This window comes from Hipposideros armiger, unplaced genomic scaffold (genome assembly GCF_001890085.2).
Source record: "Hipposideros armiger isolate ML-2016 unplaced genomic scaffold, ASM189008v1 scaffold_39, whole genome shotgun sequence".
NCBI classification, from domain to species: Eukaryota; Metazoa; Chordata; class Mammalia; order Chiroptera; family Hipposideridae; genus Hipposideros; species Hipposideros armiger.
Window position 1 is genome coordinate 2,515,861 of NW_017731389.1, and position 20,876 is coordinate 2,536,736.

Below are 20,876 nucleotides of genomic sequence, written 5' to 3' on the forward strand. Positions count from 1 at the left end.
TATAGAAAATCTATTTTTAATATTTATTTTTCATTTGACTTATTTTTTTAAGAATAGTTTTTCACATTGGTTTTCAATGTAGATAATCTTATAATCTACAAATATAACTATTTTAGCTTTGTGTTAATTGTACTTTAAATTATACTTCTATGTATTGTCCCATTGCAGTGGTAGGAAAAGCTAAACACTAGTGGTGCAAACAGCCAATCAGCCAGTGAGTCTTCTTGCCTTCTGCTCTTCCTCCTACAGGATATTTAGGAAGCATCTACTCAGTGCCAGGAGCTGTGTTAGGTCTTGGGGACAGAACACAAACAAGGCAGACACAGTCCCTGCCCTCCTAGAGCGATAGCCTGGGCTGGGAGACAGACATTAAACGGGCATTTATACAATTACTTCCTTAATTATAACCCTTATTTCATTCTTGACTTTAATGGGAATGCATCTGGTGTTTCAATTTTAAGCTAATCTGAGATATTCTTTTACATGCTGTGTTCCTTTAAGGCTAGTCTCTAGTTTCTTAAAGGTAGGGATGTCCCTTGAATTTTAGGGAAAGGCGTCTCAACTTTGCTTCCTTTCACCTATTGTCAACCCATCCACTTTATAAACAATAAACCTGAGACTCAGGGGCCATGCAATATGCACCCCATCACACAGTTTGTTGAGACAGAATCCTCTGTGAAATCCAGCTCTAGACGTTGTCCTGGAACTACAAGGGTGACGTTCTATCTATTTACCCAAAGCAATGGGCTTCCCAGTGTGTATCCGATTTAAATTGGAAGCTTCTTCAGAACAGGAGCTGTTTCTCGGAAGCAATTTTGCTTCCCTGGGTCCCAGCAGTATGTGCTGTGTTCTAATGGCTCCTGTTGTAAAGACTCCCTACCTGCCCCAGAGAGGGCTGGGGAAAATACTCAAGGTTCCAGTGGGTTAGTCCAGAGCTGGTACAAGGGCAATGGCACTGAAGGCTAGAGTGAAGCATAAACCTATCAGAAGCAGTGTTTGTTTCTTATTAAAAAGAAAAGTTAACACAGGATGTATGGAAAACACAGAAAAAAATTAAAAATCACCTGCAATCTTACTAATAAGAGATAACCCATTTTGTTTGAATGCTTTTCCTTTCCCTATCAATTTTCCCCCACAAAATACATATATTGAATGATAGATTTTTCATTTACTATTATATCATGAACAATTTCTCAAGTCTGTAATTGCCTCATCTTTTTGTTTGTTTTGTTTTCTCAGTTTAGCCCTGAACTGTGAGTTTTGTTTTGTAGTGCTCTGGTGATTCATCAGGCTATTTGTTTTGAAATAGTTCTAACAAATAAAGGAGCCTATGAGGACACCTTGAATAAAGACAACTGAATCTGAAATGGTCACACTTGGTTGAATGAATGATGACCATGTCACCAAACTTTCAGCAGAAAGGAAATAGTAATAATAATTCAATATGAGCCTAGCACCTTAAGAGAAGCATAGATTTGGTTTCAAACATTTCTAGCTAGTTTTCATAGACATATTGGAATGCAGTAGCTTTTTCCATGGCAAACATTTTAAAAACCACACCCACACATAGAGATAATAACCAGCACCAGTAGCATAATCTTTGGTAAAGAAGAAAAGATTAATCTATCTAGATTTGGAATTGAAGAATGCTGAAAAGACTAAGATGCTCCAAGGTATAAAATGCTATCAGGCAAGATCACTTGGTGGAATAGAAATGGCTGTTGCCTACTTGTTTTTCTCTCTCTTTAACAGAATCCCAATTTTGTTCAGCTATTGGCTGACCGTATTTTTGAGGGCCACTCCTCAGCCCCAGTTGGTGAACATGTAGTTGATCCTGATAATTCTACTTCCTTTCCCAGTGTCTGTTTCAGGACTGGCCATGGGATACAATTCTGGCTAAGGAGACAAAGGAGAAATCCTTCTGGTAGGCTTTGGGAAAAGTTGCTCTTGTGTTTAAAAAGAAATGTAAGAGAAGAAAACATTTCTCTTTCTTTTGAGCTTTTGGTCCTTTTGTGAGAATGTAGCTGCCATCTTGGAACTATAAGGGGAGAACGCTGAGGACAAAAGCCAAGATGCTAAAGAGGGCACCGCAGACAGAAATAACCTGGGCTCACCCTGATGTCACTGAGGAGCCCTACCTCTGAGCCTCCTATTTCCTTAGATCATATAATACATTTTTGTTATTGCTTGAGCCATTTTGAGTTTAGAATTTTACTTATTTGTAGCCAAAAGCATTTTAACCGATTCAGGTTGGTCACTGAGCATGTTTGAGGGAGGGAAGAACTACGTTCTGTTTCTATTTCTAACTCTATTTATGATCTGGCTGTGCCTTTTCTTTTAGCCCATCGAAATGTCTACTGCTCAAACTAGAATAACACTTCAGAAATGCATATTAGCCTTCAGAACTGGATATAGTTAACATTAATAGCAGTCAACATATCAATATTTGTTCTAGTAAGGGCCTCAGCCAGGTTCCTGGATTGGTATTTAGTAAACAATTTTTAGTGAATTAAAGAGTTTTTCAGCCGAAGAAATAACCTTGGCCTAAGGGAAAAACTATTAGCAAATTAATAATTTAGAATCTTGTTTATACTTTTTTTATTATATTAGAGAAATCCCAAGCCAACCCTAGACATTTAAAAAATTACTAGCTTCACTTAAAGTAGAAAGTATTTAAGGTGTGCCCTCTCGTGGGAAATTCCTGAGTGTACAATTCATCATACTTGTGAGGCTCAGTCAATTATTTCACAGAATGTCAGTTTAGGAGGGACTGTAGGCTTATATAAACTAAGAAGTAATTACCTTATGCAATAAAACTATAAGTAGGTCCCTAGTTAATGAATTTGCTAGTTGTTTTCCAAGTTTATAGGCATTGACCCATATGAGACATATTACATATGCATAAACACAGACAGACATATTCATTGCATTAATTAGGGCAGGCTAAATTGCTGTAACAGATAGACCCGAGAATGAAGTCACACTAAGAAATGGAAGCTTATTTCTCCCTCATAAGACAATCTGGAAGTTATCCAGGTTGGTGTCTCCCGTCATGTCGTTATTCAGGAACCCAGGCAGACAGTTGCTCTATTATCTTCAAATTGCCACACTCCTCACTGCCATCCAGACAGCGGAAAGGAGGAAGAGAGAGCACGGAAGAGGTGCTGGATGGTCTTGAGCAACACCCTTCAAAGTGTGCATTTCACTTCCGCTCACTGGCTGAAACTTAGTCATGTGGTCACACCTAACTGCAAAGGGATCTGAGAAATGGAGTTCAGGGATGTGCTTAGGAATCATGGGACAATGGAGTTTCATGCACAGCTTGTGACACGTATGCGGTGTAACAGGAAGGGTACTGGGCTGGAAAAGTCTCCTAACTGACCCCATCTCTGATCTCTTCTCCGTTCTCCCCACTGTAATTAGAGGCATCATTTCATAGGGCAAATGTGCTTGTCCTTTACCCATAACCTCCAAGTCTCTGCTTAAAACCTTTCAATGACTTTTCATTGCATTTAGGACAAAGACAAAACTTTTTATCCTGACATACAAAGCTCTGCAAAATCGAATATCCACTTACCTATTCAATTCCAATTTCGCAAAGTGCTCCTTCTCACTTTTGAGGATCCAGCCACCCAAGCCCCTTTTCACATCCTCTACTTTCCATCTTCTCTTTCCATAGGGATTTTGTACTTGCTGCTCCTGTGACTGAAAACTTTTCTCCCCTCTGCCTAGTTGGTGCCTATTCATCCTTTAAGTGTGACTCTCCCAGTGGAAACCTTCCTCTAAATAAGCTATCATTGCAGAGCATACCTTTTTTTTAATAGCACCAATCACAGTTATTCTTTTATAATTATTTGTGTGATTGATTAAAATCCACTTCTCTCACTAGACTATAAACTCCATGAGGTCAGCAGTTATGTCTGTATTTGCTTATGAACGTTTAGCATAGCGTCTGACCCACAGAAGATCCTCAGTGACTATTTGTTGAATATAAGCATGTTTGAATAAATGAATGGATGAAGGAATAAAGGAAGGGAAAGGAAGGAAGGAAAGAAGGAAGGAAGGAAGGAAAGAAGAAAAGAAGGAAAGAGGGAAAGAATATCTGGATTCTATTTCCTGTCACAAATTAGCCATGTGATCACACTTTTTCAGGCCTCTGTTTCTTCACTGTGAAAGAACTGAACTATGTATATGATATTTAAGATTTTCAGCACCATGGTTCTAGGGTTCTACAATTTTAAAATTGAATCCTGTGGGTCATTACATTTATTCAACCACTCAATTATGTTTTCTAAGCAGATGTAAGAAGTTCTGGATCAGGCAAGGTTAGAGTGAGAACATGGTTTATTCTTTCATTTTGAATATTTGACTATTACAGATTCAGTGCAAACTTTACTTTATCCTAATCCATAGGTCCAATAATAACCAAAAAGGAGACTGGATAGTGTTCATGCAAAATAATAGCATCCATTATTATGCAGAAAGAGATAAGGAAATAAAATCCACAAACATTTTGTTGGTCATTGGAAGGGATTAACTCCTATATTGGTTGGAAGATGAGAACTGTGTTTCTTTCATTCTGGTTGATTGGGGCCTTGGTGTTATGAAGGCTATGTATTGACAGTGCATTAATACAAAATTTCACTGGTATAGGAATGGAGGCTATTTTTTTCTCCATTTGATTTTGAGATTTATATTCTTTTAAAAAGATCAATATCTAGGCTATTTTAACTATTTTTTGGTGATAGAATGGCAGATGATCATTACCAAGCCTGATTATAAGTTGCTGGGTATCACTTATGACTGTCTGTCTGTCTATCTGTCTATCTATCTATCTATCTATCTATCTATCTATCTATCTATCTATCATCTATCTATCATCATCTATCCAGCTATCATCTATCTCTCTATCTATCATCTATCATTATCATCATCTATATATCCATCTATTGATCCATCTATTTAAATATCACTTTCCTGCACTATGAGACAAGGACTGCTCTTTTAGAGAAGTCTTAGTGGGATCCAGAGGAGGCCGGCTCACTGAGAGCAGCTAGAGAGACGGGGGCCATTCTCTACATGGTTGATCTCTTTAAGGTGAGCTGATAGACCATATTATCATGTTATATTTTAGAGGGTTAGGTACTTAAAAGGAACCAATCTACTCTCTGCTTTTATGAGCTATGCACATTTTTAGAATGTTTCAAATTCTACCTGGAACTGAGAAAGTAAGGAGAGACCCAGGACTGATTAAGTTTGCAATTTCCTCTTTAAAATGGGATTCTGTCTCCTTTATAAGTATTTATTTTCCCCTATAGTGTCCCAAATGACTATATTTGATTCTTCATGTGTCATTTACAAGGGGGAGTCATTCCATCAATGGTGAGATCTGACGGTGGGCACCATTCCTTTTAACGAATTTTGTTTTCATTAACATTCTTTGAAATTCATAGGCTATTTTTTAGAATAGTTTTAGATTTACAGAACGACAGAGTAGATAAATATAGCATTCCCAGATACTATCACTCTTCCCCACCACAGTTTCCCTTATTATTACTAATTATTATTATTACTAATCTTATATTAATATGGTACATTTGGTAAAATTAATAAACTGATATTAATACATTTTTATTAACTGACGTTTATATTAATAGTTTATTCACATTTCTTTAGACTTCCTTTTTCTGTTCCGGAATCACACCCAGGATTCCACACTACATTTGTTATCATGTCTCCTTACGCTTCTTTTGGATGTGACATTTCCTCAGACTTTCCTTGTTTTTGATGACCTTGACAGTTTTGAGAACTACTGATCAGGTATATTGTAGGATGCTTCTCTATTGGAATTTGCCTGATGTGTTTCTTACGAATAGAGGATTATGGTTTTTGGTAGGAAGACCACAGAGTTAAAGTACTATTTTCGGTATCTCATATCAAGTATCAAGTGTACATGCCATCAACATGATTTATGACTCTTGATGTTGGCTGACCTTGATCATATGGCAGAAGTAGTGTTTGTCAGGATTCTTCCCTGCACTTTTCCATATTGTATTCTTTGGGAAGAAGTCACTATGCACTGCCCACACACCATGAGTGGGAGTCATACTCCTCCTCTTCTAGAGTGGAGTACCTATGTCATTCATTTATTTGGAATTCTTCTGCAAAGATTCAGACCAAGATTCTTTTAAGTAGGTGGGATTATTTGGGGATGGGGGTTTCCTGATAAGCATTTTTGTGGCTATAATTCTGCTTTTTTCCTTTTGAAACAGAAAGTAGGGCAATATACCCATGCCAACAGGATGGGAAAGCATTGAACTAGGAATGTGAGGGTCTGAGGTCGCAAACCAGCCGTGGTGACTTCCAGGAGTGAGGTCCTGAGAGCTTGGCAATGTCACTTGACTTGCTATCCTCACTCACTGTCTGAAACAAATGGTTCATGGTGTGGTCCACGGCTGGCTCCTTCTATTTCTGGTCAGCTCAAAGTCACCCCTTTCAAGAAGAGTTGTTGGAGCACCCCAGGGAAAGCAGGTTCTCCTATGTCCCAGAGCTTTCTACTGCATTGGCTTTGCATTAATCATTGTCATCATATATTGTTACCTAAGATCACCCTATTTATTCAGTTGTTTATCATCTGCCTCTAGATTACAAACTTTATCAATTCCATGAACTCCATGAAGTCAAAGACCTTATCTGTCTTATTTCATCTCAGTGCCCAGGAAGTACCCAGAATAAGTTATAGACTAGATTAAAAAGAAGAAACAAACACCAAAATGATCATTGGAGTCATTTGCACTGAACATTATCTGAAGCTAAAAGTTAAATATAATTACAGAACTCCTAGGCAGCTCTGACAAAAACAGTAAGCCGAGGCCACTGCTGGTACTTCCAAGAAAAGGGAAGAAATCCTAAAAGCAAAAAAGATTTTTAGTATTCCCTCTCTGTTTTGGAATCTAAATTCCAACAATATGTTATTATTTAAATCTATATTATTTTTGCTTAAATGAATAGGTGTTTTGGCTGCCATGAAGGGGTCCTGACTTCTCTTATTTAACAAATCAATGTCCAGAAAAAAAAAAGACTTTGAAGTCCAGATATAAGAGACATCTTCTCGAGACTCTGAAATTTGAGATGTCAGAAGTATTTCTCCTCTACAATTGTTGGGAAAAGGAGAGCGTTTATTCTTCAGGGGAACTGAAGCATAATAAAATGCAATCTAAGAACATGCAAACTTATTATCTACCAGGATGGTTGAATGGTTCCAATCAAATGCAGGAGAGAAATAGGGGCTTTATATTTGGAATTTGGAAAAATGACTCCATGGCTATATTTAGGCACAACAGGGCCTGGAATACCTGTAACACTGGTGGGCTGTGGCTTGTTCATAACATAATGAATATATTTCCTCTTTGAAATTTATCATGGGGGTGAGGGAAAAAGTGCTCCAAATTATTCCTGCAAATGGAAGAAAGGTATCTTACTGTGGATGATAAGAGAAAGGCTGCCGCTTTTCTAAGTGATAGGTTGGCATTGTTTTTTAATTGGCTCCTCAGGGGGCTGCCTGTGTGCCATAGAGTAGGTGGACCCTGTGACTTTAAGAAAGCCAAACATTTTCTTTAGTTCTCCCACTCTTGAAAATCACTAAGAAGTAGAGCTGTAGCACCATTAACAGTAGGGAATCCTTTCATAAGACTGCTTTTTCCACATCTCCATGGATAGAAGTGCTGGTACGAGAGAGGTGGCCTTTTTAAAAAATACTAATGTTATGTCACTTGCTACTTAAAACTTATCAACAAGTTCCCATTGCTTTTAGGTTAAAAATAAAAATCTCTATGTGGTCTACAGACCCCTGTGAGGGCTCTGGCTGTGGCCAATTTTTCAGCCTCATCCTGTGTCCCAGGGATTTTGCATGTTTCTCTCTCTGCCTGAAAGTCATCTTCCTTCACCTTCTTTTGTCTAGTTCAATGCTACCTGTCCCTCAGATCCTAGCCCAAATATCAAAACCCGTGGGCCACTTCCCTGACCTCCCAGACTAGATCAAGTTCCTTTGTCCATAATTTCCAGAAGCTTGTCTTTCTCATAGTTAGTATTAACTGTCTCCCCAACCAGATTATTAGGGTAGAGATCATGTCTGTTTGGCTCACTACTAAATGCCATGGCACATAGTAAGAACTCAATGAATATATAAATGAATAAATGAATGAATGAAGCTGGCCTTCACATTCAATCCTTGCATAAATTTTCTAAATACTTAATATGCTACCAACATAAACAAATTTGTTCCCTTATTATAACTAATACCAAAAAAGAAAGGTCAGTCTTCACTTTGCTTCATCTTGACTATGAATTGCTAGATGCTAAGGTGAAAGTTAAGTAGGTAGGTTTTGTAATCATACAGGCCTAAGTTCAAAACCTGGTTCTACCATTTACTGGCTGTGTGATCATGGGAAAATTACTTAAATTTTTTGTGTTCCAGTTTCCTCATCTGTAAAATAGGTCAGTACTGGTTTTGAAGCCCTGATCCATCAATTATTAATTGTATAACTTGGTTCAAGTTAATAATCTCTAAGCTTCAGGATCCAAAATTTATAAATAAAATGAGGCTGACAATATGTGTCTATCTCATAGGGTTATTAGGAAGATTAAATACATACACATGTAGTTTAAGTATATACCGGGGGTGCCAAAAATGTATACACATGACTTGTAAATCATCTTTTGTTAGTGTATATTGCATATTACAGTTTTAATATAGTTTTTCCTTTCTTAAAATGTGTATACATTTTTTTGGCACCCTCTGTATATGTATATATACATAATTTGCTTATAAACATATGAAAGAGGTTCAGTCCATACAGTAAAACAATAAAAACAAATTAAAACAACAGTGTGACATTATTTTCTATCTATGAGAATATGACAGATAAAAATTGGGCAACGCCTGCTGTTGGTAACAGTGTAGAGAAAGGAATGGTTACACACTATTGGTGAAGTATCTTTGGAAGGCACTTTGATAATATCTATCAAAATTGCAAATGCAAATAAATCTGACCTAGAAGTTGCTTCCTCTAGGAATCCATCCTACAGGTATAATTACATTCACAAAGATAACCATGCTGCATTGTGATAGTGAAATACTGGAAACAATAAAAAGTTCATCAATAGGACTAGTTTGAAAAGGTATGGAATTGCTAAAATGAGATACTATATGGTCATTTATGTACTGATAGAGAATTATCTCTAAGATATATTATTTGATAAAAAAGGTAATATAAAGAACAATGCAAATTGTTTTTTTTTAAAGACCACTGTATACAAGCATCCAATTGTTTAAATGGGCAAAAAATACTTTCCCAAGTACTTACTGGAAGCTGTAATTGCCTCGTAGGGAGAGAAATGAGGGTATCTAGTTAGGGTGAAATTTATTTTTCATTGTAGACACTTTTTTTTTATAACTGAGTACGTGCATATATTGTTTTACCAGTTTGAAATTAATTTTAAAGAGCAGAGATTGTGAATTAAATTTTGTAACTACTGCTACTATGATTGCTCTTTCTCTTTTTATTATTAGATAAAGTGAGGCTGCCTCAGAGAGACCTGGGCTGCTCCAGCTGAACGATATATGACAGCAGGGTGGCAAAGTGGTTACTGTGGGAGGACACATGGGTGCCCATGGACAGACAGAGAAGGCTGGCAAAGAGGCTGATCAGACAACTGGACAGTGGGTAGCAGGGATAGGCAGTGGCTTTTTAGGTATCCTAAGAGGTAAACAGAAACCAAACCTTACAACAAAATCTTTTTAATATGAATTTATGAAATCCTTATAACTACTTTGAAAGTAAGTATTATGCCCATTTAACAGATGAGCAAATAGAGGTTTAGTAGCCTGTGCAAAATCCCACACTAGCCAGTGGTGAAGCCAGTATCAGACTCTGGGAGTCCTCCTCCAGAGGCATGCTTCAGGCATGCTCATGTGCTTTAGGCATGCTTAGAGGATATTGTCTCTGTGCAGTTTTTTGGGATCCTACTGGATTTTTTCATTCAGTTTTAGAATCTTGGTACCTTTACTGAAAATAAGCACTCTTTATTAGAAATGCAGGTCCACTCTGCGCCAATGATTGCATTTGAAGCTGTGTTTGGTGATTTCTAGAGCCTCCTTTATTTCCAGCTTGTGGTTTCTCTAGTTTCACCTCTGTTTTCCCTGGAGAAAAGACTGCTTGATGGAATCAAGACTTACGAGCCCTCCTAGGGATCTCCTATGGCCATGAACATTTTCAATTAGGAAGGGCAGCTCAAGAAAAAAACACATCTCAGCACATCTCCGGGCCTTCCAGACTTGGAGCTGTATGAACAGTAAACATGGTTTCATCTTAAGGACTTTTCTTACTTTGCTGGTAGGGTGGTTAGAAAATTACCAAATGCTAACAGATCGATCTCTGCCCCAAATGAATACACTTTGGGCAATCCCTTTGGTACTGATGGAGAAGGTAAGGTTATAGACCAAGTTCAGAGCATGGACAAAACATATCCAACCAAGATGCAAGTGCCACCCAGGTACATGTCTATCTTGATCCACTATAAAACTGGAAACTGTCCCCTCCTAGTAACGCTTTCCATTCTAGAACAGTCTGAAGTCTAAGACATTTGGAAAGGGCCTAAGTAATAATTAATTTAATTTGTCCAACTAGGGACAATCAGTTGGCAAAGAGGTATTTTTCTTTTGAAATTATATTTTAATAAAGGTACTTAAAGGCTTGTGATGTTTTCAATCATGCTACTGCAATCTAACGGTTAATTTTAAGAGCTCTGTGAGTTTGATTTGTATTTAAGATTTTTACAATCTATATATAGGTTGGTCTTTAATAACCACTTATACATTGCTTCTTTTTATATAGGTCATGTATTCTCCTAGGAGAGTAACAAGATTAAAAATAACAAATACAGTACAGAATAAATTAAAGTGCTTCAAACAACATTATATAATTTCAGAAAATTGGTTTCACACGGAAACATTTAAATAAGAAAACCAAATGATTTAAGAAAAAAAACCCTACTATATGCATTTGAATAGCTATTGTTTAGCAAGTTTTATCCCCAAGAAAACCAAATGATTTAAGAAAAAAAAAACCCTACTATATGCATTTGAATAGCTATTGTTTAGCAAGTTTTACCATCAGTAGTGTGGTAGTGCTATCTGTTCATAGTGTTCCATTGATGTGGCGGTTCATTTGGGTCAATATGGATAAAATTATTATTTTTCTTTATTTAAAAACGTCGGCTTCATTCTTCTTGAAGATGAATAACATTTATTAGTCAAAATGTCAAGGGAGTATTGTAAAAGTAATTGTATTTTTATATATAATTCTCCAAACTCTTGTATACAAAATGCTCTTATTACACTTGGTGCAATAAATCCAGAGGCTGTTATGGGACAGGAGATAGCAAAATCGGGGCCAATACTTTTCTAATTACTTAGGATAATAAAAAGCGGACCTTGGTTTTCCTCTCCCAACTAAATGAAGGAGAGTCGATGCTCTAGAGAGTCTATTATTCTGACTGGTTTTTGTTTGTTTCTGTGAAGTTTAGCATCACTCTCTTTGTACCGAGTCCTCAGGCCTTTTTCAATTTTTCTATTCGTGCATTAAAGGCCTCTTCCTGTATTTGCAGCTTTTCGTTTATCTCGGTCTGTGAAGACAATCATAAAAAAGTGGTTATGATGGAGCTATCTTTTGCTGCACATTGTCTTTGTGGTTTTGACATACTATAGTGCCTAAAGACAGACATTATCCCTCACACACCTTCCTGTTTTGCAGACATAGCCGTGTTTCAGCCTGTCGTGATGTGATAACACTTTATCATATTTCTCTGCACATTCCCAATGTATAGCATGTCTGCTATGAACAGGAAGTGGTATTTGGACAGCCATTTTTCACACAGCCTTGTGTTGGAAGATAGGATAATTTATCTGTATTTTCAGACAGACTTTACCAATAAGCACCGAATCCGAATAACTGCTCAGGGCTCAGTTACTGCAATGTTATTAGTCTCCCCACCCCTTTGCAATAAATGTTCTTGTCTCCTGTGTAATACATTCTAAATGGGATCCCGGAAAGCTTCTGTTGTGAAATAACAACACAAATAATCTCACAATTAGAACAATTTTCATAATTAAAAGTATTCATCATACATTAGAACTCCTGGAATTATGCCACTTTGTGGTATAGTTCTGGTAGAAAAAAGTGATTGCTGACAGGTTTTCGTGTTTGCTGCAACTGTGATAGCATTTAGCCTCTGGCAGTGATATTCTGTGGACTAACACTGCTACCTGCACAATTCCAGAAATACTTTCACATTAGCTGAACACTAGTAGCTCTGGAAATGTCTTCTCTTTTTTATGATGGATAATAAAATTATGTGTAGAGTAACCAGTGGTGGGCAATGTGGTAAAACTGGTGTTTTTGTTTAGGTGATTTAAAAAGGTCCTCACGTGTAGAAGGAGTAGTTTATACATATGTGTTAATAACTAATTTGAAGTTTAGAATGTTCATGTCTATAACATAATTTGAAGTTTTCAGGGTAACTGTATTATGAGAAACTTATTTTAATTTATATAGGGGAAATTTAAAAAATCAAATACTGCTTTAGTCTAGATATAGCTTTCCATTTTTATCTATCTATCTATCTATCTATCTATCTATCTATCTATCTATCTATCTATTACCTATATATCTATGCAACTAGAATAGATAGTTTTGAAATGGACATCCTAGTTGCCTTATCTGAGGAGATTCTGTTTTACCTTCATAGCAAGAATTGATATTACTGAAAAGATCACATTGGTGTCAACAATTCTGGATTCTTATGTGAGCATCAGTCTTTTTGTGATTCAAGTTTTATCAAGCTTGGATCAAGCTCTGGCCTCTGGTTTTTCATTTTTTTCTTTCTTGGTGATTGGGTGGAGGACGAAAGGAGGGATGAACATCATCCTCCAGGTTATCTGGGAACTCTGTCATTTTTTAGGCATCACTAACCCCCTCAGGCATGATTTTGGTACAGTTGAGAGGAGCACACTGGTCTAGGAGTGTGGAGACCTAGGGATTAGTTTAGCTGTATAGCCTTGAGCAAGACACTGAACCACCTAAGGTATTAGCTCTTACCTGAAAAAGTAAGTAGTTGAGAATTAAGTATGTGAACATTACATACTAGCTTTTAAATTCATAATTCCAACTCCTAATTTTGTGATATATTCACTAATGCTATATTTCATGGATATGATGGCATGGAATATTTTAAAACTATGTGACTCCTACTTCTTCAGGTCATGCAAAAGATTAGACCATCTAAGGACTGAAATGGTTTGAATAGATAATCTTGTCACATTCCAAAGGATAGGGAAGCACTGTTCTAACTAAACAATCAACTCTTCCCACTTTCAGTATAGTTAGGTGCTGCATAAGGACATTTTGGTCAAAGACCACATATACAATGGTGGTCCAGTAAGATTATAATGGAGCTGAAAATTTCCTATCACCTAGTGACATTGTAGCCATTGTGATGTTGCAGCACAAGGCATTACGCACGTGTTTGTGGTGATGCTGGTGTAAACAAACCTACTGTGCTGCCAGTCGTATAAAAGTATAGCACATACAATTATGTACGTACATACATAATACTTGATAATGATAATAAACAACTATATTACTGACTTATGTATTTACTATACTATACTTTTTATATTATTTTAGAGTGTACTCTACTTATAAGAAAAAGCTTGCTGTAAAACAGTATGCCTTGTTATGCCAGCAGCAGCCTCAGACATCTCATGTCTACCGGGTCTCTTGATTGCATTATTTTCTTTTGTGCTTGATTTAATCTCATGTTGTTTTGTACAGTAACATGATGTACAGGCTTGGAGCCTAAGAACGATAACCTATAGTATACAGCTTAGGTGAGTAGTAGGCTGTGTAGTTGGCACAATGATGAAATCGCCTAACGAACATTTCTCAGAATGTATCTCTGTCGTTAATTGGTGCATGACTATAATGTGTTGTATGTCCATCAGTAATCTCATTTCTTTTCAAAGAATAACAGATGTACTATCCTCTACCAGCTTCTGTTTCACTATTTCACCAGGGTTTTCACAATAACCTGGAGACCTTTCTGGTATTTCATTGGAACAGAATTCATCTATACAAGTGTGGGCTTTGAGGAAAAGGTTCATGAAGATGAGGTGCACGGTTCATAGAGTGGTGTACGGACAGAGGGGAGTTACATTTCAGGTCTCTAGGCCGCTGTGGTGATCGGTACGTCAGTTCAAGCACAACCAGAAGACCTGGCTGAAAAGACTCCTGTCTAGTCAAGAACAGGTTGTCATTAGTCTATCATGTCTTCTTGTTATTCCATAGGACGCTGCTGGCCAGACAAGCAAGCCCACAGCCACTAGGACTGAGTATGTTCTATGTCCTTTTAGGAAGAATGGAAACCCATGACCTGGGTTCAAAGCCTCTCAGTGAGCACTACCTTGAGGTGATCTCACTCTCAAGCTTTCTAACCTGGAAACTCAAGTTGACCTAAATATACCTACGGTCCCATGATGGCAAACTTCTCACATGGTTTTCACATTATTTTACCCTATTGCTTAGACAGGGCCAACAGCCAACATTTAACAGCAAGCATTTAGTGTTTGCATTCATATTTCTCTGAAATATAATTCTTTAAATATATTAAAGTTTGCTCCATTGGGTATAATTTTTTTATTGTACAATTCAGGGCCAAAATAATTTCATTTTGAATGTATCTTTAAAATTAAAATACCTAAACTATATAAGCTTAAAATGTTTGCTCTGTTCAGTATAATTTTAATTAACATCTCAGGGCCAAGATAACTTCATTCTTAATAAATCTCTAAAACTATAAAGTGAGTCAACGGGAAAGTAAGTGGATTCATATAAAAAAATTAAGGATTCACACTACATTTTCAGAAATTTCTGAATTACTGAACGTAAAATATGCCTGTAACCACACTGGAGAAGGAGCTCTGAAAAACCCGTACTTAAAACATGAATTCTCTTTTTCCTCCAAAAAATATAATAACAGTATGGCTTTTAAATAAAGATGGAGAAAAAGCTATCGGAAAACTTTAAACATCTTACAAATAACAATTCATTAAATTATGAATACAGTGGCTTTCTGTGGAAACTCACTTACCCATCTAAAACAGGGGGAGGAATTTAGGTAAGCAGAGAGCAATTACCTAACTTGGAATCTGACCAAGACACAAGGGTAAACACTGAAAAAGTGCCACACCACGGGGGTATTAAAATCCAAAGTAGTCTGGTCATGACATTAGAGGTTATGTGGTTTTTGTGGATAACACTGGAATTCGAATTAGAACCCAGTTTACGGCTCCCATTCAGAGTCTTTCATCACTTCCTGACCTGGGAAACTTAGGACAAATGACTCAATCCTCCTGTGTATCTCATTTTTCAATTTCTTTATCAGAGAAGTGCCTGCCTAATTTGCATAGTTTACTCGGATTACTGGAAGAAAATACATAAGGGGTTTGCAATCTTGAGACATTGTAGAAATCCACATCATCAAGCATTTTATTGAAAAATTGGTAGTAATTTGGCTCAGGTTAAGCCATGAATCCACTTAATATGGAAATGGCACCTAAAGGGTCTGCATCTCTCACCTTTGGTTTCCAAGTTCTTTCAAAGTCTAATTATACTTAGATGAACCCGCTCACAAATTTCTAAGCCCAGTGAAGGATAGCTTCAGGCCAATGGGACAATAATACACGCATGCAGCTATCATATTCTTTCTGTTATAGAGTAGTGGCATAAATGCTGCAGACTGTAATATTAAAAAAAATCAATGAATAGTTAAAAACATACTCACTACATGGAACATGGCCTTGGTAAAGATGTTTTCAATTTTTGGGGCCTGCAAACAATTCTATTACTGTCTAGTCGCTTCTCAGCAATAATTTCAGAGCCACAGGATCGCAAAGGAGCCCAGGGCCATGATTATACATAAACTATATTTAGATGAAATGTTATCAAATATAAAAAGGAGATATGTTCTGAACTCAGCTTAATTCAACTGCACTCTGCCCTTACACACAGTAACCAGTTATTACATTCATGGGGTTTTTAACAATAAAGCTTTGTGTAAGACGTGTTCTTCCACTATTTCTGGTAAACACTAAATGCTCCTTATTAAACCAAGGACTTTGGCTGATTCTGTTGGCATCAAATCATTAAATGTTCATGTAAATAGTGCATTAACATTTGATGATTAAACAAGTAACAAGGTATGCTTATGCCAAGCTAATCTTTTGCTCTTTCAAAATTAGTTGTTAATACTGTGTGCTTTTTATATATAGTCTCATGTTCAGCTAACAACGAAATCTTTCCCTGAGATGCATAAATATTTTAAACATGCAGTATACTGTCTTATTGATTCACAGCCATTTCCACAAGAAATTATAAATCCTCTCAAAATACGCAATTCACTTATTTAATCATTTTGCCTGGGCAATGATGCCAGTCTTTGTGTAGAGGTAGAAATGTGTGGGGTTTTTTTTGACAGGAAAAAATATTAAGCATAAACCTAAGCCAATTGATCCATCATTGGCAATTGCTACTGAGATGGCAGGTGTCATCACCATTTTCATGAAGCCACTGGTATAAACTGCTTAGATATTAGTGATATGTGAAAAGGAACCAACTATCTGAGAGGGAGTTCAAAGATTTGAAAGCCTCTCTTTAGAAATTTGGTGAAAAGATTTAGCTAAGAATTATGGTTTGATCTTCAGTGTTTACTGTTTTAAAATGTACTCTAATTACTCTTGTATGAGCAATTTTAGTGTGACAGGCACAAAGTTTTTACCATGTTATTTTTGGGGTTTCATTGCCGAATGATTTTATAAATGATAACACATACCACAGTACATGCTGTTAGCAAATCTATTTTGTGATCTTCTTGAGTCTCAGATGACTCAGCTGAGAATTATGTGGCCATGTTAAACTGAACTCCTCTATCATAAACACTGCTCTCGCCAGCGGAGTGTAGGTAGTACTTACAGGCATTAAGGTTGAGGTTGGCTAATTAGGCAGTAACGAAGTAAGTGAGCACACTCTCAAGGCTGAGTACCTGAATGCTGATTAAAATGTCATCTGTGACTTGACCCAGCACTGATTTTACATCTTCAATGGTGAAACCAACTAAAGGATCTGTGTCGGAAGTGCTGGCTTCTGGCTGGGGCTCCTTAGGGCCTTGTTCTTGATCCAATCCCTATAATATTGAAAGTAAACAACACTCAGGTGATATCTGGAGCATCCAAGGATTAATTCAGCCTTAAACCTCTCTTGGGTACTTTTCTACCAGGAATGATGTCCATCTGGAAGGAGATTTTAATTTGCCGTCTTCCTGCATTTTCGTCACTTATGAGCGTCATGACAGATCAAGTCATGGTGCTAAGCAGTGCTTATTTTGGAAAAAGTAAACGTGGAGATTGGAGAGGATGGGGTGGAAAAGATTAACATCGCTGAACCACCCTTAGCTGGCTCACCTGTGAATCCATGGTAAAGCGAATATTTACATTTATCTGGGAAAAATCAGAGTGAAAGAAAATGGAAGAGCATTTGGTTCCTTTCCTTCTGCCCATAGAGAATATTATGCTGAGATAGGGTGAATTAAGAGACAAAAGGAAAGATACCTTCATTTCTGTATCCGATGCTGGGGGCGGCTTTATGAATGTTGAGTAAATATCAAATGAGATTCCTTCTTCTAGAGGGTTGGGGAAAAGGCCACCTGAAGGCTTGACGACCTCTATCATTTGCTGGAGGAGAAGAAAAAGAGCTGTATAATAACCAAACCTTTGGTATGTAACCACAATTTCAGCCAATTTAAAGGTTATATATGTATATGTATATATGTATATATAAAAATTCCAGTCTATTACCTTTTAAGTGCTGTCTCCTCTGAGTTCTTCATGCCATTGTCCTCTTAGTTCTCCAGTGCTTTTTGCACTCTGTATCTGATAATTCGCATTTTATTCTTCCCACTTGCTAATTCTCTTTCCATACTACGTGGTTCAAGAATTCATTTTGTACTGTTCTGAGCTTTACTTGTTTCATGGGTCCATGTTCCCTTCCTCCTGCCCACAAGCTCTCTAGGTAGAGACTATATTTTAGACCCCCTGCATATCTTCTCCAGTTTTGGCAGAGGGTTTGGCACTTAGAACACTCAATAACAGCCTGATGGTGACTGATATTACTCAGCAAGGTATAGCTAGCTGTTCTTGGGGGGCAATAGAGAAGTGGCCACCAAGAACATGATGATGAGGGCAACAAAAGCTCTAAAGGCCAGCACACAGTAAATCAGGCAGCAGATTTGCAAAATCAACTAAAAACACAGAGGGCAGGGCAAGATTTCAGTGTGAGCATTTAATAATTCTGTAGCAAGAGTGTGGCCACCAGAGGGAGGGTGATGGTGGTTGGTTAAGAGTGGAAATGAAGAAACAGGAGTTAAAGAAGTCAACTTAAGCAGTGTCCATCCCACCATAGCTTGGGGGAGAGTGAGAGGAGAGGAGAATACTGATTCCATTAAACATCTAAATCATTTTATTAGTTCCTCTTGTTCTGATTCTATGTTGAACAAGCAACATTTTGATCATAAATTGACTTTCCATCTCAAGTGATCTATAAAGATATGTCTACTTGAGTGCTCTGATTTTCATGCCTATTACATTCCTTATTGTAAATCAATAAAGTGATGTCTTAGTTTATACATTAAGCTCTAGGAGCCTGTTTTTGTGGCCCTAAAATGAAGCTACCCACTCTATGCTGATAATGTCAGACCCTGGGCCTACAAGTTTGAAGATAATAACACTCTGGCAAAACATAAATTCACCAAAAAATTACCATCCATAAGGCCTGGAAAAACCTTGAAATTATCATACATTCATTTGTAACTTCTCCACAATATTTCAAATAAACATGTATAATATTTCCTCATTTAAATATTAATATCTTTCATTTTGATAGGTTTTGAAATGTACTAGAGGCTGTTTTTGCTTGGTCATACCAATCTATTTTGTGTTGAATTTATATTTTTAATTTTAATTTGATTTTATAGGAAGTTGCTGCTTGGTATAAATATATAGAAAGATTGAAGTGTCCTAACTTTACAGTCAAGGAAATTTGGAAACCAAAAGATGAAATGACTGGCTTAGTCAAATAATTACTTAGTGACAGGTCTGGGAGTTAAACCCTGGTGTGCTGACTTCTTGGCCTATGCAGTTTCCAGTAACTGTAATATGTCATCATGTTGCCATATTTGGAAATTATTAATACTATTAAGCATTTAATCTCTATTATGTTAGATGACATCATTTCAGATTGTTTATCTCAAGTTGACTAAATGTTAATCAAAATAGAATATTGAGAAAACATATCAGAATGATTCTTTTCTCTCATCACATTCTAAGCCACTGTATGTTTTTCCCTGTAAATGGGACATACAAGCATTTTCAGCTTTCTACAAAATTCCTTGTGCATTTTTTCACCACACTTGTTTTTCCATCCTCCTACACCTTATACTGCTCTTTTTTTTACTAAGCTAGGAAAATGAAACAGCTAACCATATTTTAGTGTCCTCTGAAATATTATAGGTAAAATACGTAAGCTCCACATGGGAATCCAGAGACAGGGAAGATGATGAGGTATTTCCTTAGTGGTATGGACTTTAACATAGGGCGAGAAATTTGGGGGGAGTGGTGGTGAGTGAGACATTGGAAAAAGGAAAAGAGAAAGGGATTGAATGGAGGTTACCTGATTTACTGCAGGCATTGAGGAAGTACACATGAGCTGATCTGCAAGGTGCAAGCATTCTGTTGTTGTCCCCATGTTAGTCTTGTTGCTGTGCTTTTCCATACACAGGCTAGGCCTTTCTGCTAATTTTCTCTCACCCCTTGGTGGAAGTTCTCAACAAATTACCTCTGCATCCTGGTAGCAGAGTCTACCACCTGCCCACCTGTGCCCCCACCTCCATCAGATTATACACTTAAATGCAAGCAGATATTTGTCCTCAAGTCTCTTACTTTTTCCCCTCACACCTCTGTGGTTCGGATTTCTCTATAAGGCAAATCTGAACTATTTGCCGATTACCCAATTTTCCTGGTCTTTAGCAGTGTGTGTGTGTGTGTGTGTGTGTGTGTGTGTGTGTGTGTGTGTGTGTGTGTGTGCATGCGCGCTGGGCACACACTTGGAAACCTGGAGCTCCTCATCTTCACATTGTCACATCTCTGGTGAAGTGAAGCTGCCGTTTAGCCCAAGAACTTGAAGCCCTGACTGAGAATTGGGCTTTTCTTCTTGACTTTCACGAGTGTAGCTCATACAGCTAGTCATTTGATTTAATTTGTGCACAAAACTGGGGGGTGAGAATTTATTTTCTTCAGGGTGGCTGGCATACTATCAGTGAACCAAAACCTATAGCTACACTTTTCTTTTTCATGAAGAGTTACATTTGGCCGTGTTAGTAAGTTAATGTAAAGGGAAAAAATATTCCAATTTCAGAAGAGGGTAAATATAAAGTCATTTCACTAAAAACAATAATAATAATAAGGTATCCTGTCAAATAGACAGTTTGAAATACACATAGGGCCCAGAAGCATCACAGTGATTTTTTTCCCCCATTAAGTGGACTTCTTAAAAAACAAGTTTAAGGAGAATTAGAATCAATAATTGTGGTGAGAGCACAGAGCCAGCAAATATGTTTAAATGAAACCGTCTGATGCAATACTTTCTTTAAAAAAATACAATTAGGCCTTTGTATTTTTTTTTAACAAAACCTCATGTTTTACAACATCA

At 37.1% G+C, this 20,876-nt stretch overlaps 1 protein-coding gene across 3 annotated transcripts in view; it reads right to left on the reverse strand.

Annotated features, from left to right (window-relative positions):
* Positions 1-11,243: 11,243 nt before the first annotated feature.
* Positions 11,244-20,876, reverse strand: part of CABCOCO1 (ciliary associated calcium binding coiled-coil 1) — a 793,651-nt gene continuing 784,018 nt past the window's right edge. For 2 of the 3 annotated variants that reach the window (XM_019638395.1, XM_019638397.1), the window contains 3 exons: positions 17,723-17,845; positions 17,158-17,298; positions 11,244-11,685 (listed from right to left, as the gene is read on the reverse strand). In XM_019638395.1, coding sequence (XP_019493940.1) covers positions 11,611-11,685; positions 17,158-17,298; positions 17,723-17,845 — 339 coding nt within the window. In that variant the 3' untranslated portion in view covers positions 11,244-11,610. Of the gene's footprint in view, positions 11,686-17,087; positions 17,299-17,722; positions 17,846-20,876 lie in introns of all 3 variants that reach the window. The other variant, XM_019638396.1, reaches the window with a different exon arrangement.